Source organism: Neoarius graeffei, chromosome 28 (assembly GCF_027579695.1).
Source record: "Neoarius graeffei isolate fNeoGra1 chromosome 28, fNeoGra1.pri, whole genome shotgun sequence".
Taxonomy (NCBI): Eukaryota; Metazoa; Chordata; class Actinopteri; order Siluriformes; family Ariidae; genus Neoarius; species Neoarius graeffei.
The window spans coordinates 42,101,630-42,117,225 of NC_083596.1; the positions used below are offsets into that span (position 1 = coordinate 42,101,630).

The following is a 15,596-nucleotide window of genomic DNA, read 5'->3' on the forward strand; positions in this document are numbered from 1 at the left end:
ACCCCAAACTTTTGAACTGTAGTGTAACTCTCCCCCCCCCCTTCCTTTCCTCAAGTGCACTTTGACACTTGAGCATTTCTAAGAAGGATAGATCCATGTTCATCCTTCAACAAGAAAGAAACTTTTATTCATCACACACTTGTGAAATTTCCTCTCTGGGAGTTAGGTGCCTTGCTCAAGGGCACCTCAGCCCAAGACCATCCCATATTAACCTAACCTGCATGTCTTTGGATTGTGAGGAAACCCACGTCCATCCATCCATCATAGGTTGCGGGTGACCCGGAGCCAATCCCAGTTGACTACGGACGAAAGGCGGGGTACACCCTGGACAAGTCGCCAGGTCATCACAGGGCTGACACATAGACACAGACAACCATTCACACCTACGGTCAATTTAGAGTCACCAGTTAACCTAACCTGAATATCTTTGGACTGTGGGGGAAAGCGGAGCACTCGGAGGAAACCCACACGGACACAGGGAGACACGGGGCTCGAACCCGGACCTTCTTGCTGTGAGGCGACAGCGCTAACCACTACACCACCATGCTGCCCGGTTGCCAGTTATTTTTGGTTGAAATGCTCTCAGGTGGTGTAGTGGTTAGCACTGTCACCTCATAGCAACAAGGTCCTGGGTTCGCGGCCGGCGAGGGTCTTTCTGTGCGGAGTTTGCATGTTCTCCCCGTGTCTGCATGGGTTTCATTCGGGTGCTCCGGTTTTCCCTACAGTCCAAAGACATGCAGGTTAGGTTAACTGGTGACTCTAAATTGACTGTAGGTGTGAATGGTTGTTTGTCTCTGTGTGTCAGCCCTGTGATGACCTGGCGACTTGTCCAGGGTGTACCCCAGCTCTCACCCATACTCAGCTGGGATAGGCTCCAGCTTGCCTGTGACCCTGTAGAACAGGATAAGCGGCTAGAGATGATGGATGGATGGATGGATGGATGGATGGATGGATGCTCTCAACCAAAAATTGCCAATCTATTGACAAGTAGCCAGACAGATATGACATTCACACTCACAGGCGATTTAGAGTTGTTCCTTGACAAAAATGCATGTTTTTGGACTATGGAAGGAAACCGGAGGAAACCCACGCAGGCACGAGGAGAAAGTGCGAACTCCGCAGACAAAGGCTCACTGCTTGCTGTGAGGCAACAGTGCACAACCGTGCCACCCAAATTGACTTTCTTAATGAATTTTTATCCTGGTCAGCTTCACGTTGGATCCAGAGCCGATAACAAACACTGGTACCCCTGTTCGACCAACAGGGAATGGGTTCCGTTCGGACTTGAAACCGTTCAAATCATTTCAATCAAAATTAAACTGGTCCGGAACCTGAAAAGTTGGTTCCCAGCTGGAACCAAGATATAGCTGGTTTTTCCAGCGCAAACAGTGACATCAGGGGGCACGTCTTTAGTTTGCATAGGAAAAAAAGCAATGGAGAACGCAACAGAAAAGGAAAATGGACTTTAAACATATATGTGCAATAACAAAACACAAGCTCAGAGGTAGTCAATCAACGTGCACCGCCATCTTGCTACTACTGTTTATTCCTGTTGTAGACTGTATTACACCATCCATCCATGACGCATCCTTGATTACAACGGTTCTGCTCAAAACCGGTGAAAACGTGCGCTGGTTTGCTAGATGGCACCAAGGTTCAAAGAATCCTGAACGGTACCGGTTCAAGAACCTCTTCGAGTTGGTTGAAAAGGGGTGTCTGTGAAAGAATTGACCCCGACTATATTCAGTGGTTTTTGTTAGGAAGCCAAAGAACCCAGATGAAACCCGCACAGACATGGGTAGAACATTTGAAACTCCGCAGATTCATTCTGAGCTCAGGACTGTAATCGTCGAAATGGGGACACTGGGGCTCTGAAAAGAGGCAACATTAACAACGGGTTCTCCCAACAACAAATGGTAATTTATATAGATAGATTAAAAAAAAAAACAAGTTATATGATGTATATCACTGTGATGATCTGGCGACTTGTCCAGGGTGTATCCCGCCTCTTGCCCATAGTCAGCTGGGATAGGCTCCAGCTTGCCCGCGACCCTGTACAGCATAAGCGGTTACAGATAATGGATGGATGATGGATCAGATAAAACAGATATCAGGGCATCCTTAATCACAAGTATGAAAATTTCAGATTTAATAAGCGCACACCCTTAAGTGTTTTATTCTTCTTATGCCACAGCCACATTTTGCCAGTTTCTCAAATGTTATACACAAGTATCTGTACTGCTAATTCAAGTGATGTAGTTATAATTTCTACATCATAAATTTGTGTTGATCGACATCAAGATCGTGCATCGAAAGTAGTTCAGATATCAGCGCATCCCTAATAATAATAATAATAATAATAATAATAATAATAATAAGGGTGTAAACCATAGGCTTTCACACATTATGATACAATTTTGGTATTTGACGATACCAAGTGAATCGTCAACGATTTGATATTTCACAATACCACCAAATGATACGAAACAATCCCAGTTAGTAGCCTCCAACTAAAATGTGACCAAGCTCATTCGGAATCTGGAACAGGACTACCGTTCATTTGCAAATGATTACAACAAATGGTAATTTATATAGATAGATTAAAAAAAAAACAAGTTATATGATGTATATCACTGTGATGATCTGGTGACTTGTCCAGGGTGTACCCCGCCTCTCGCCCATAGTCAGCTGGGATAGGCTCCACGACCCTATACAGGATAAGCGGTTACGGATAATGGATGGATTATGTATATCAGATAAAACATATCAGGGCATCCTTAATCACAAGTATGAAAATTTCAGATTTAATAAGAGCACACCCTTAAGTGTTTTATTCTTCTTATACCACAGCCACATTTTGCCAGTTTCTCAAATGTTATACACAAGTATCTGTACTGCTAATTCAAGTGATGTAATTATAATTTCTACATCATAAATTTGTGTTGATCGACATCAAGATAGTGCATCGAAAGTAGTTCAGATATCAGCGCATCCCTAATAATAATAATAGTAAACCATAGGCTTTCACACATTATGATACAATTTTGGTATTTGGCGATACCAAGTGAATCGTCAACAATTTGATATTTCACAATACCACCAAATGATACGAAACAATCCCAGTTAGTAGCCTCCAACTAAAATGTGACCAAGCTCATTCGGAATCTGGAACAGGACTACCGTTCATTTGCAAATGATTATAATTATGTATTTTGCATACGAGTTACAGATAAATCATCCAGCTTATGGCATAAAACCCAAAATCAACCATCACCAGAGTGAACAACAGCCCGATCAGCCCAATATACTGTACCCATGTTACATACTGTAATTTTCCAGACCAGGACTTACTCCAATAAAACAAACATTTCTTGTGGTTATTTTTCTCTTTATATCTGAATTATGAGCGAGAATGATGTATAACCATTAGGCTGAAGTATAAATATAAAGATGCTGCTTCCTGCCGCTTCCTGTAGGAGTCCTCACTGCCAGATGTGCTGTAAATTAGAACAAAGGTTATGTCAAAAAAAAAAAAAAAGAATCAAGGATAATAAGAAACCTCGGTTTTTAGAAATGCTATTATTCAGCTACTGCTTTCTTTTGAAAGCAGAGTTAGTGTAACCACTCCAAAGGTGATCCATTTCCAGCAACTTGTCAATGATTATAAAGTTTTATTAATTACAAAACAACTTGACACATTTTTGATCCATTTATAGTTACAATTAATTTTGTGGAACATCTGTGAAACAAGTTAGTTCTATTTTTCTTTGTAAAAGAACAAAATTATTACACTTTACAGTTATGGCAGCGTTGTAGTCAAGTCACTAAACTTCGAATCCGAGTCCAGTCTCGAGTCGCCGGTGTTCAAGTCCAAGTCATGAAAGAAAATTTCGAGTCGAGTCCGAGAACAAGACTCCAGTCGCACCATTTGACGGCGGCTGTTGCTGCCTTTATGTGAAAGCGTCTCTGCTGCCGTGTTGGACTGACGTTCCTGCTCGACTGCCACATTTTAGTTAACAGGCTACAGATAAAAGGCTTGTTCATCGCTCAGCAAGCCCCGCCCACTATCAACAGGGCAAATAACATGAGAGCGGGTTAACACTAGCTAGTTCATCGCTCAGCAAGCAAACCCCGCCCACTATCAACAGGGCAATGAACACAGTGTGTCACTTCCTTCTCTGGGTGGAGTCTTGCCAAACGACGATTGAAGTTCGAGGTCGTCCCCGTCGTCTCCTCGATAGTTCTTCTATATATGGAACACATAGCAGTGCATTTTTTCCCACTGCACGAGAAGTCTGTATAAGCAAAGCGGACAATCCTAGCAGCGTTCTCTGCAGGCATTTTAGCACCGTTAACGTTAGTTTGTTCCTGAACATGACGCATGAACAACTGAATGTGCGTTCTCTTGCACAAAATTAGTATAAAAATTTGTGTCAATATAAATAAATAAAGGGGCAGGACGGTGGTGTAGTGGTTAGCGCTGTCGCCTCACAGCAAGAAGGTCCTGGGTTCGAGCCCCGGGGCCGGCGAGGGCCTTTCTGTGTGGAGTTTGCATGTTCTCCCCGTGTCCGCGTGGGTTTCCTCCGGGTGCTCCGGTTTCCCCCACAGTCCAAAGACATGCAGGTTAGGTTAACTGGTGAGTCTAAATTGACCGTAGGTGTGAATGTGAGTGTGAATGGTTGTCTGTGTCTATGTGTCAGCCCTGTGATGACCCGGCTGGCGACTTGTCCAGGGTGTACCCCGCCTTTCACCCGTAGTCAGCTGGGATAGGCTCCAGCTTGCCTGCGACCCTGTAGAAGGATAAAGCGGCTAGAGATAATGAGATGAGATGAGATGTTTTTCTTTGTACTGGATTACATGGCGCTTTAATTAACAAGTGCACTAATATCAACCCATCCGTTATCTCTAGCCGCTTTATCCTGTCCTACAGGGTCGCAGGCAAGCTGGAGCCTATCCCAGCTGACTACGGGCGAAAGGCGGGGTACACCCTGGACAAGTCGCCAGGTCATCACAGGGCTGACACATAGACACAGACAACCATTCACACTCACATTCACACCTACGCTCAATTTAGAGTCACCAGTTAACCTAACCTGCATGTCTTTGGACTGTGGGGGAAACCGGAGCACCCGGAGGAAACCCACACGGACACGGGGCTCGAACCCGGACCTTCTTGCCGTGAGGCGACAGCGCTAACCACTACACCACCGTGCCGCCCCCTAATATCAACCCTTATAGACAAAACACGTTTGGACCAATCAGATTTGAGAATTCAAAAGAGTTGTCGTAGTTATTCATCTTGTATATAGTTAGCACTGATTGATACCTGCGTTTTTACCGAAATGAAACTTAAACTTGACAACAAGGGTCATTCAGCATTCAGGTTACCTGTTCAAACCACTTACCGTCGTGTCAATATCAACATCAACATCGATTTATTTAACATATCAATATTCGTATTACAATCAGAGCTGTAAAAGAAATGGAATGAAATGATGCATGGAAAAACAAAGCAAAACAAAAAACACCACAGTGCACAAGTTTTGTTTTATTTAGGTTTAATGATTGAATCCCGGGGACGGTTACAGCTAGAGCCAAGGGAGTAAATCGTTTTCTTAACAGCATAAAAGAACATCCGAGTCCAACGACTTGAAGCTTGAGTTTTGCAAAACTTGGGGCCAGCCCTATCGTTTTAGCCGATATGAAATCCCTTTGTCTTGATCCCATAATATTCACCCTGATAGAAAGATTCAAACCATTACTGAGCTAATCATTATAACAGGGCGGATATCATTTCTCAAACTGACCTGCTCACGTTCAAACCATAATGTGCTTGCTTGTAGAAAATCGGAAATAGGGATTATTGTTGTCGTTGAATTAGACGGCGTACGTTTAAAGGAACAGTCCACCGTACTTCCATAATGAAATATGCTCTTATCTGAATTGAGACGAGCTGATCCGTACCTCTCCGAGCTTTGCGCGACCTCCCAGTCAGTCAGACGCGCTGTCACTCCTGTTAGCAATGTAGCTAGGCTCAGTATATCCAATGGTATTTTTTGGGGCTGTAGTTAGATGCGACCAAACTCTTCCGCGTTTTTCCTGTTTACATAGGTTTATATGACCAGTGACATCACCAGCGACACAGTGAAGGTATCAATGAGCTGTCGAAGGTGTTAGTACGCCTGTCATTATAGTGCGGACTTTCCATAGCATAGAAAATCGCTACGTTTCAATTTGTGTAACTGAACTTGTTTCATATCACTGGTCATATAAACCTATGTAAACAGGAAAAACGCGGAAGAGTTTGGTCGCATCTAACTACAGCCCCGAAAAATACCATTGGCCATACTGAGCCTAGCTACATTGCTAACAGGAGTGACAGCGCGTCTGACTGACTGGGAGGTCGCGCAAAGCTCGGAGAGGTACGGAGCAGCTCGTCTCAATTCAGAGAAGAGCATGTTTCATTATGGAAGTACGGTGGACTGCTCCTTTAAAGCCTAAATTCACCTCGGACGGTATTTCGACACATAAATATACTGTACAGCATAAACACAGTACTAGGCTGAATAATAAGTCTGAGCGTTTGATTTCTCAAGTCTTTTACAGGAATACAGCGGTGTAGGAGTCCCATTCGTTTGAAATGCTGGCATCCTTAAAATGGTGCACTGTTTACTGGGTTATAGAGGATGGATACTGGTAGGTGGCTGAACACTGTGGCATTCATACAGTACATAAGGACAAAGAAAAACGAGAACAAGCCCGAGTGAAATAATCCCGTCTCCTTTACTCAGACATTCACTACAGAGGCTAAGGGGAGCAAGTCTTTCAAGGCAAAAATCAAGATGGCCGCTCCGTCTAACTCCAATAGCATAAAAGGCAAATAAATTAAAGTATAAATCCAGGCCAAAAGGTTTACTAAACTGCATCCTGGCCAATCGGTCTACAGTGCTTAGCTTAACGGAAGTCTCGAGCATCAAGACCGCTGCTTTTTCTTACTTCTCTTGGATTAACTGTCCATACTGGAGGTAGTGTACAAGGTGGACCGGTGGTCTGAGTTTAAAACCACGACCGTAACGTACCGCTTCAAAGATAATGCTTTGTTTTTGTTTAAATAGCATCTCACATTGTTTTACATACACATTTGCTAAGTGGTCGCAGTTTTGTTCGTTGGCTTGGTGCTAACTCTGAAAAGAATGCAAAGCTGTCCAATGAGGCGTTAGTCCAAGGTCTAAGCATCAGACATCTCGGGGGCTTTTTTTTTTTGCAGCGTACCTCCGTGATTTTTCCCTAAAATGGTCGAGAGTTGCTTCAACGACCCCGATCATCAGTGCTGTCCCTGAACAGATACACAAATATAAAAGATACATCAGCATCAGAGTTGTAACAAGGCATCAAATTAAAAGATTAGAAAAAAGAAGAAGTCATGAAGAAAGCACAACCCTGAATCAGAAAAAGTTGGGACGGTATGTTGAAGTTCAGACTGAAACCGAAAGCAACGATTTGTCAATAACCTTTGACCTGTATTGCACTCAGAACAATACGGTACAACAGCACATTATTTGACGGTTTACCTCATGAATTTTGATTCTTGCGATACATTTAAAAAAAGAAAAGAAAAGTCGGGACAGTGAAGCATTTACCACTTTCGAATGTTGCCATTCCTTCTCGCAACACTTAAGCCTAGGTCACAACCGGACGTACGATTTTCTGGCCGTGCGATTTTTGACGTTTCCCAAATCGCTGCGTTTTTTTTGTTCGTGGAGAAAGACGCACGTTGGCCGTAAGTTTGTCTTGCGACCTGAAAAAAACGTAAGCGCCCGTAGAGTTTGTCTGACATGACAAAGAACCTCTGCGGTCGGTCTACGGCTTGAAAATCAGCACATCGCACGCGTGCCCTCCATGCGTTTCTTGCACATAGACCGGCCGTAGGAGCACGTACGGCCGGTTGTGACCGAGGCTTTAGGGACTGAAGACGCCAAGCGATGGAGTGTTTCAGGTGTCATTTTGTCCCATTCTTCCTGCAAACAGGTCTTAAGGTGTACGACAGTACAAAGTCGTCATTGTCGTAGTGTTCATTTCAAAATTCGCTACACGTTCTCTATTGAGAACAGACTGGACAGGCACCCTCTTCTTCCACAGCCACGCCTTTGTAATGTAAGCAGAATGCGGTTTTGCACGGTCTTGCTGAAATCTCCCTGGAAAAGATGTCGGCTTGATGTTCCAAAATCTCAATGTACAGTGGTGCTTGAAAGTTTGTGAACCCTTTAGAATTTTCTATATTTCTGCATAAATATGACCTAAAACAATATCAGATTTTCACACAAGTCCTAAAAGTGGATAAAGAGAACCCAGTTAAACAAATGAGACAAAAATATTATACTTGGTCATTTATGTATTGAGGAAAATGATCCAATATTACATATCTGTGAGTGGCAAAAGTATGTGAACCTTTGCTTTCAGTATCTGGTGTGACCCCCTTGTGCAGCAATAACTGCAACTAAACGTTTGCGGTAACTGTTGATCAGTCCTGCACACCGGCTTGGAGGAATTTTAGCCCATTCCTCCGTACAGAACAGCTTCAACTCTGGGATGTTGGTGGGTTTCCTCACATGAACTGCTCGCTTCAGGTCCTTCCACAACATTTCCATTGGATTAAGGTCAGGACTTTGACTTGGCCATTCCAAAACATTAACTTTATTCTAATTTAATCATTCTTTGGTAGAACGACTTGTGTGCTTAGGGTCGTTGTCTTGCTGCATGACCCACCTTCTCTTGAGATTCAGTTCATGGACAGATGTTCTGACATTTTCCTTTAGAATTCGCTGGTATAATTCAGAATTCATTGTTCCATCAATGATGGCAAGCCGTCCTGGCCCAGATGCAGCAAAACAGGCCCAAACCATGATACTACCACCACCATGTTTCACAGATGGGATAAGGTTCTTATGCTGGAATGCAGCGTTTTCCTTTCTCCAAACATAACGCTTCTCATTTAAACCAAAAAGTTCTATTTTGGTCTCATCTGTCCACAAAACATTTTTCCAATAGCCTTCTGGCTTGTCCACGTGATCTTTAGCAAACTGCAGACGAGCAGCAATGTTACTTTTGGAGAGCAGTGGCTTTCTCCTTGCAACCCTGCCATGCACACCATTGTTGTTCAGTGTTCTCCTGATGGCGGACTCAGGAACATTAACCAATGTGAGAGAGGCCTTCAGTTGCTTACAAGTTACCATGTGGTCCTTTGTGACCTCGCCGACTATTACATGCCTTGCTCTTGGAGTGATCTTTGCTGGTCAACCACTCCTGGGGAGGGTAACAATGGCCTTGAATTTCCTCCATTTGTACACAATCTGTCTGACTGTGGATTGGTGGAGTCCAAACTCTTTAGAGATGGTTTTGTAACCTTTTCCAGCCTGATGAGCGTCAACAACGCTTTTTCTGAGGTCCTCAGGAATCTCCTTTTTTCGTGCCATGATACACTTCCACAACCATGTGTTGTGAAGATCAGACTTTGATAGATCCCTGTTCTTTCAATAAAACAGGGTGCCCACTCACACCTGATTGTCATCCCATTGATTGAAAACACCTGACTCTAATTTCACCTTCAAATTAACTGCTAATCCTAGAGGTTCACATACTTTTGCCACTCACAGATATGTAATATTGGATCATTTTCCTCAATAAATAAATGACCAAGTATAATATTTTTGTCTCATTTGTTTAACTGGGTTCTCTTTATCTACTTTTACGACTTGTGTGAAAATCTGATGTTGTTTTAGGTCATATTTATGCAAAAATATAGAAAACTCTAAAGGGTTCACAAACTTTCAAGCACCACTGTACTTTTCTGCATTAATGCTCCAACACAGAATTTATCTTTGCCAAGGGTGCTGACCCAACCCCATACCATGACACACCCTGGCTTTTGGACTTGTTGCTCCATTTCTTACAAAAAAGGTCTGGAATACTGATTCGTCTGACCACAATACACATTTCCACTGTGTGCTGGTCCATCCCAGATGCCTCCGAGCTCAGAAAAGTCGACGGGGCTTCTGGACACAGTTAACATAAGGCTTCCTTTTTGCACAGTAAAGTTTTAACTGGCATTTGTGGATGTAACTCCGTATTGTCGTGCCTGACGAAGGTTTGCCAAAGTAATCCGAAGCCCATGTGGTTCTATCAGCTCTAGATGAATGACGGTTCTTGATGCAGTGCCGTCTGAGGGATCCGAGATCGCGGGTGTTCAGCTTAGGCTTGAGCCCTTGCCCTTTACACACTGAAATTCCTTGAATCGTTTAATGATGTTATGCACCGTAGACAGTGAAATATCCAAATCCCTTCGTATCTTTCTTTGAGCAACACTGTTTTTAAACAAGGCAATCATTTTCTCACGCATCTGTTGACGAACTGGAGATCCTCAGCCCATCTTTGCTCCTCAAAGACTCGGCCTTTCCTGGATACTGATTTTGTACCAAATCATGATGACAATCACCTGCTGACACCATTGTTTAATTGTTTTACCTCATAACTAGCCCTAAACTGCCCCGTCCCATTGTTCGTTTTTGTTTTTTTTTTTGGAATGAGTTGCTTTGTTGAAACACAGGAATGGATGCATATTAACAAATGAAATGAAGTTGACCAGACAAACACGACACGAACTATCTTGGATTCACAGTCCTGTCTGCAATGAAATACAAGTCAAAGTAAATTTAGAAAATCACTGCTCTCTCTTTTTTTTTTAATTTGCATTTTCCAAACTGTCCCAACTTTTTCTGATTTGGGGTTGGAGAACAGATATTTATTTGGTGTGAGCATGAACCTCATCCGCGAAGGTAGCGTCTTGTTGATGGATCCCATTCGCTGAATTTGCACTGCTGTATGCCTGTTAAAAGATGCATATCATAAAAAAACCCAAAACCCTTCCATTTAGGCCACACCCACTGTGGGTTTAAATCCGAATACAGATACATGTGCAGAATTTGAGCACTAAACAAATAACTAAGCTAATATAATAGCAGTGCTTAATTTCAAAGAATCCAAACTCTACGCATGGAGTGTATTTAAAATTTGGAATCGCGCTCCAGGTAAGAGGAGATGGAAAAATAGGATTCGTGGCGTTTGTGCAGCTTTACCTGGCTCTTATCGGGTCGCGTGCGCATGGCCTGCACCAGCTGGTCCACCTCCTGGTTGTGTTCCAGCGCGTTCCTCAAGGCCTCCTCGGTGCTCAAGAGCCGTTGGCGTAGGCGCGCCACCTCCGCATCTGTTCCTGACGCCTCCATCATAGAGAAGCGACGATGCTCGGGTGACGACCTTTCACGCCCCTAAGGTCAGGACAGGGCATGAAATACAAAGTAAGAATTTTGAACAATACAGACATTTTCAGTTCAGACACTGTCCCGGTTCAGGACGTGCATTTTTTTTTTAAACTTACTGGATGTTCAGAATCGTTCGAATCATTTAAAAGAAGTAGTTCATCATTTGACCTGATGCACATTCGATTACGGTCCTATAACAGCGCCAAAGTGTTATTTCTCTCAGACCATAGCAATTTTTCAACCCGTTTCTAGTTACACTGACTTTTGTGGAATTTAAATTACAGCAGCGATAAACGCTCCCTCACCAGCCTCTCTTAAGTTATGTTTCCTCTCTATTAAAGGCAAAAGACGCACTTTTTCAGGTTACTGAGCGAATGGGAACATTCAACGGCCTCCCTCTCTCTATTCAAGCTCTACTCCCTGGATCTGTAGCACAAATGTGATTTTCATGAACAAGACACAATTTCTAAGAACCGAAAGCCCGTTTATTCAAAACCCACGTGATGGATGTCCAAGTGCAGCTGTTGAACTCAATCAATCAATGCAAAACAGCTTTCTGGAAGATCTGGGCACAGTTTAGACGAGCATTTTTACTCAACAGTCTCTAAGGCCCTGTCCACACGGCAACGGATTCAGGTGAATCTGATAAAACTGTTTATCGTTTCGGCCTGGCGTCCACACGGCACCGGCATTTTCGGTGCCCCAAAACGAAACCTTTTGAGAACGGGTTCCAGAGTGAAAAAATCTGGCAACGGCGCCGTTGCGAAGTCGTCTGGATGAGTAGAACGGATTTGTTTACGATGACGTCACAACCACATGGCTGTCAATGCTTCACGCCGGGTAGAAGTGTAACGAACTCGATGCGAGTTGTCAACAAATCCTATAACTTGGTTCATGAAACGCACTTACAAAATATTTTCAATGTGAATATTTATTGTGTAATGGTGCAAAGTGAGAGAGAGAGAGAGAGAGAGAGAGAGAGAGAGAGAGAGAGAGAGAATAGCCCTTAGGGCAGAGTCTTTAGTCCAAACACTGCGGAAGCAGTACCAAACCGCGCACCGCCCGTGCGCTTTCCAAAAACAAAAACAATCCCGCCAGCAAAAATAGGGAAAAAAAGGAGCGATCTCACCTCTTCAGATGTTGGTTTAAGTCCGACAATACATTCCTCAAAAAGGGCATAGAAGAACAAAGTAATCCATCAACGTGTAGCATTCAATTTATTCCGGACCATTAAAGAATTCTGGAGGATATCAGAATGTTGGCGTACCGGCTTCCATCTACCCCCATTCGTTCCTCTTTCCGCGTCTTTCGTTTTACGCTACTGATTAATACAACCCCGATTCCAAAAAAGTTGGGACAAAGTACAAATAGTAAATAAAAACGGAATGCAATGATGTGGAAGTTTCAAAATTCCATATTTTATTCAGAATAGAACATAGATGACATATCAAATGTTTAAACTGAGAAAATGTATCATTTAAAGAGAAAAATTAGGTGATTTTAAATTTCATCACAACAACACATCTCAAAAAAGTTGGGACAAGGCCATGTTTACCACTGTGAGACATCCCCTTTTCTCTTTACAACAGTCTGTAAACGTCTGGGGACTGAGGAGACAAGTTGCTCAAGTTTAGGGATAGGAATGTTAACCCATTCTTGTCTAATGTAGGATTCTAGTTGCTCAACTGTCTTAGGTCTTTTTTGTCGAATCTTCCGTTTTATGATGCGCCAAATGTTTTCTATGGGTGAAAGATCTGGACTGCAGGCTGGCCAGTTCAGTACCCGGACCCTTCTTCTACGCAGCCATGATGCTGTAATTGATGCAGTATGTGGTTTGGCATTGTCATGTTGGAAAATGCAAGGTCTTCCCTGAAAGAGACGTCGTCTGGGTGGGAGCATATGTTGTTCTAGAACCTGGATATACCTTTCAGCATTGATGGTGTCTTTCCAGATGTGTAAGCTGCCCATGCCACACGCACTAATGCAGCCCCATACCATCAGAGATGCAGGCTTCTGAACTGAGCGCTGATAACAACTTGGGTCGTCCTTCTCCTCTTTAGTCCGAATGACACGGCGTCCCTGATTTCCATAAAGAACTTCAAATTTTGATTCGTCTGACCACAGAACAGTTTTCCACTTTGCCACAGTCCATTTTAAATGAGCCTTGGCCCAGAGAAGACGTCTGCGCTTCTGGATCATGTTTAGATACGGCTTCTTCTTTAAACTATAGAGTTTTAGCTGGCAACGGCGGATGGCACGGTGAATTGTGTTCACAGATAATGTTCTCTGGAAATATTCCTGAGCTCATTTTGTGATTTCCAATACAGAAGCATGCCTGTATGTGATGCAGTGCCGTCTAAGGGCCCGAAGATCACGGGCACCCAGTATGGTTTTCCGGCCTTGACCCTTATGCACAGAGATTCTTCCAGATTCTCTGAATCTTTTGATGATATTATGCACTGTCGATGATGATATGTTCAAACTCTTTGCAATTTTACACTGTCGAACTCCTTTCTGATATTGCTCCACTATTTGTCGGCGCAGAATTAGGGGGATTGGTGATCTTCTTCCCATCTTTACTTCTGAGAGCCGCTGCCACTCCATGATGCTCTTTTTATACCCAGTCATGTTAATGACCTATTGCCAATTGACCTAATGAGTTGCAGTTTGGTCCTCCAGCTGTTCCTTTTTTGTACCTTTAACTTTTCCAGCCTCTTATTGCCCCTGTCCCAACTTTTTTGAGATGTGTTGCTGTCATGAAATTTCAAATGAGCCAATATTTGGCATGAAATTTCAAAATGTCTCACTTTCGACATTTGATATGTTGTCTATGTTCTATTGTGAATACAATATCAGTTTTTGAGAATTGTAAATTATTGCATTCCGTTTTTATTTACAATTTGTACTTTGTCCCAACTTTTTTGGAATCGGGGTTGTAATCAAAACTTTATGTGGCTGATGCTACAGAAGAAGGGGTTTATGTGCATGCGTCTACTTCTATTGTTCTGGTGTCTCCAATGGGACCGTCTTACAGCGCACGTAGTGGTGTGGCATGTGTATTGCATCGTTTTCAGTAATTTCAGTAAAAGTTTTCAGTGATATTTTACTGATCCGTTGCCCATGTGGACGCGATATTTAAAAAAAAAAAATCTCGTTGCCGTTGTCGTGTGGATGTAGCCTCAGTTAATGCCCCTATAGCAAGAAACAATATGTTTAAACCCTCTATTACAGATGGATCTTTCAGTGCTTGGACCAAGAACAGTGTGGTCACATTAAAGGACTTGTATGTTGATGATAGGTTTTGCATCATTTGAGCAGCTGAGATCTAAATTCAAAATCCTTAACTCTCATGTTTTCAAATACTTGCAACGTCGCAGCTTTGTATCATCAAATTCAGCTAATTTTCCATCACTACTATCCAGTACTCTCCTTAAGTTGGTTTTAGAGCTCAGTTCCAACTCTAAAAAGAGGATTGGAAAAATCTATACTTTACTCAACTCTTACAATTTAGAATCCCTGACATGTTTAAAAAGACAATGGGAGGAAGAATTAGATACAGAACTTTCTGAAGACATATGGCAATCAACATTAGATAAGATACACTCATCCTCAATTTGTGTACAGTGGTGCTTGAAAGTTTGTGAACCCTTTAGAATTTTCTATACATTTCTGCATAAATATGACCTAAAACAGCATCAGACTTTCACACAAGTCCTAAAAGTAGATAAAGAGAACCCAGTTAAACAAATGAGACAAAAATATTATACTTTGCCATTTATTTATTGAGGAAAATGATCCAATATTACATATCTGTGAGTGGCAAAAGTATGTGAACCTCTAGGATTAGCAGTTAATTTGAAGGTGAAATTAGAGTCAAGTGTTTTCAATCAATGGGATGACAATCAGGTGTGAGTGGGCACCCTGTTTTATTTAAAGAACAGGGATCTATCAAAGTCTGATCTTCACAACACATGTTTGTGGAAGTGTATCATGGCACGAACAAAGGAGATTTCTGAGGACCTCAGAAAGTGTTGTTGATGATCATCAGGCTGGAAAAGGTTACAAAACCATCTCTAAAGAGTTTGGACTCCACCAATCCACAGTCAGACAGATTGTGTACAAATGGAGGAAATTCAAGACCATTGTTTCCCTCCCCAGGAGTGGTCGACCAGCAAAGATCACTCCAAGAGCAAAGCATGTAATAGTCGGTGAGGTCACAAAGGACCCCAGGGTAACTTCTAAGCAACTGAAGGCCTCTCTCACATTGGCTAATGTTAATGC

The 15,596-nt window shown here is 42.6% G+C and overlaps 1 protein-coding gene across 3 annotated transcripts in view; it reads right to left on the reverse strand.

Moving 5' to 3' along the window:
* Positions 1-3,410: 3,410 nt before the first annotated feature.
* The window catches only part of clip2 (CAP-GLY domain containing linker protein 2), a 135,421-nt gene continuing 123,235 nt past the window's right edge, over positions 3,411-15,596 (reverse strand). For 2 of the 3 annotated variants that reach the window (XM_060912137.1, XM_060912136.1), the window contains 3 exons: positions 11,133-11,321; positions 10,820-10,882; positions 6,476-7,336 (listed from right to left, as the gene is read on the reverse strand). In XM_060912137.1, the coding sequence (XP_060768120.1) occupies positions 7,325-7,336; positions 10,820-10,882; positions 11,133-11,321 (264 nt within the window). In that variant the 3' untranslated portion in view covers positions 6,476-7,324. Of the gene's footprint in view, positions 3,498-6,475; positions 7,337-10,819; positions 10,883-11,132; positions 11,322-15,596 lie in introns of those variants that run through there. The other variant, XR_009651807.1, reaches the window with a different exon arrangement.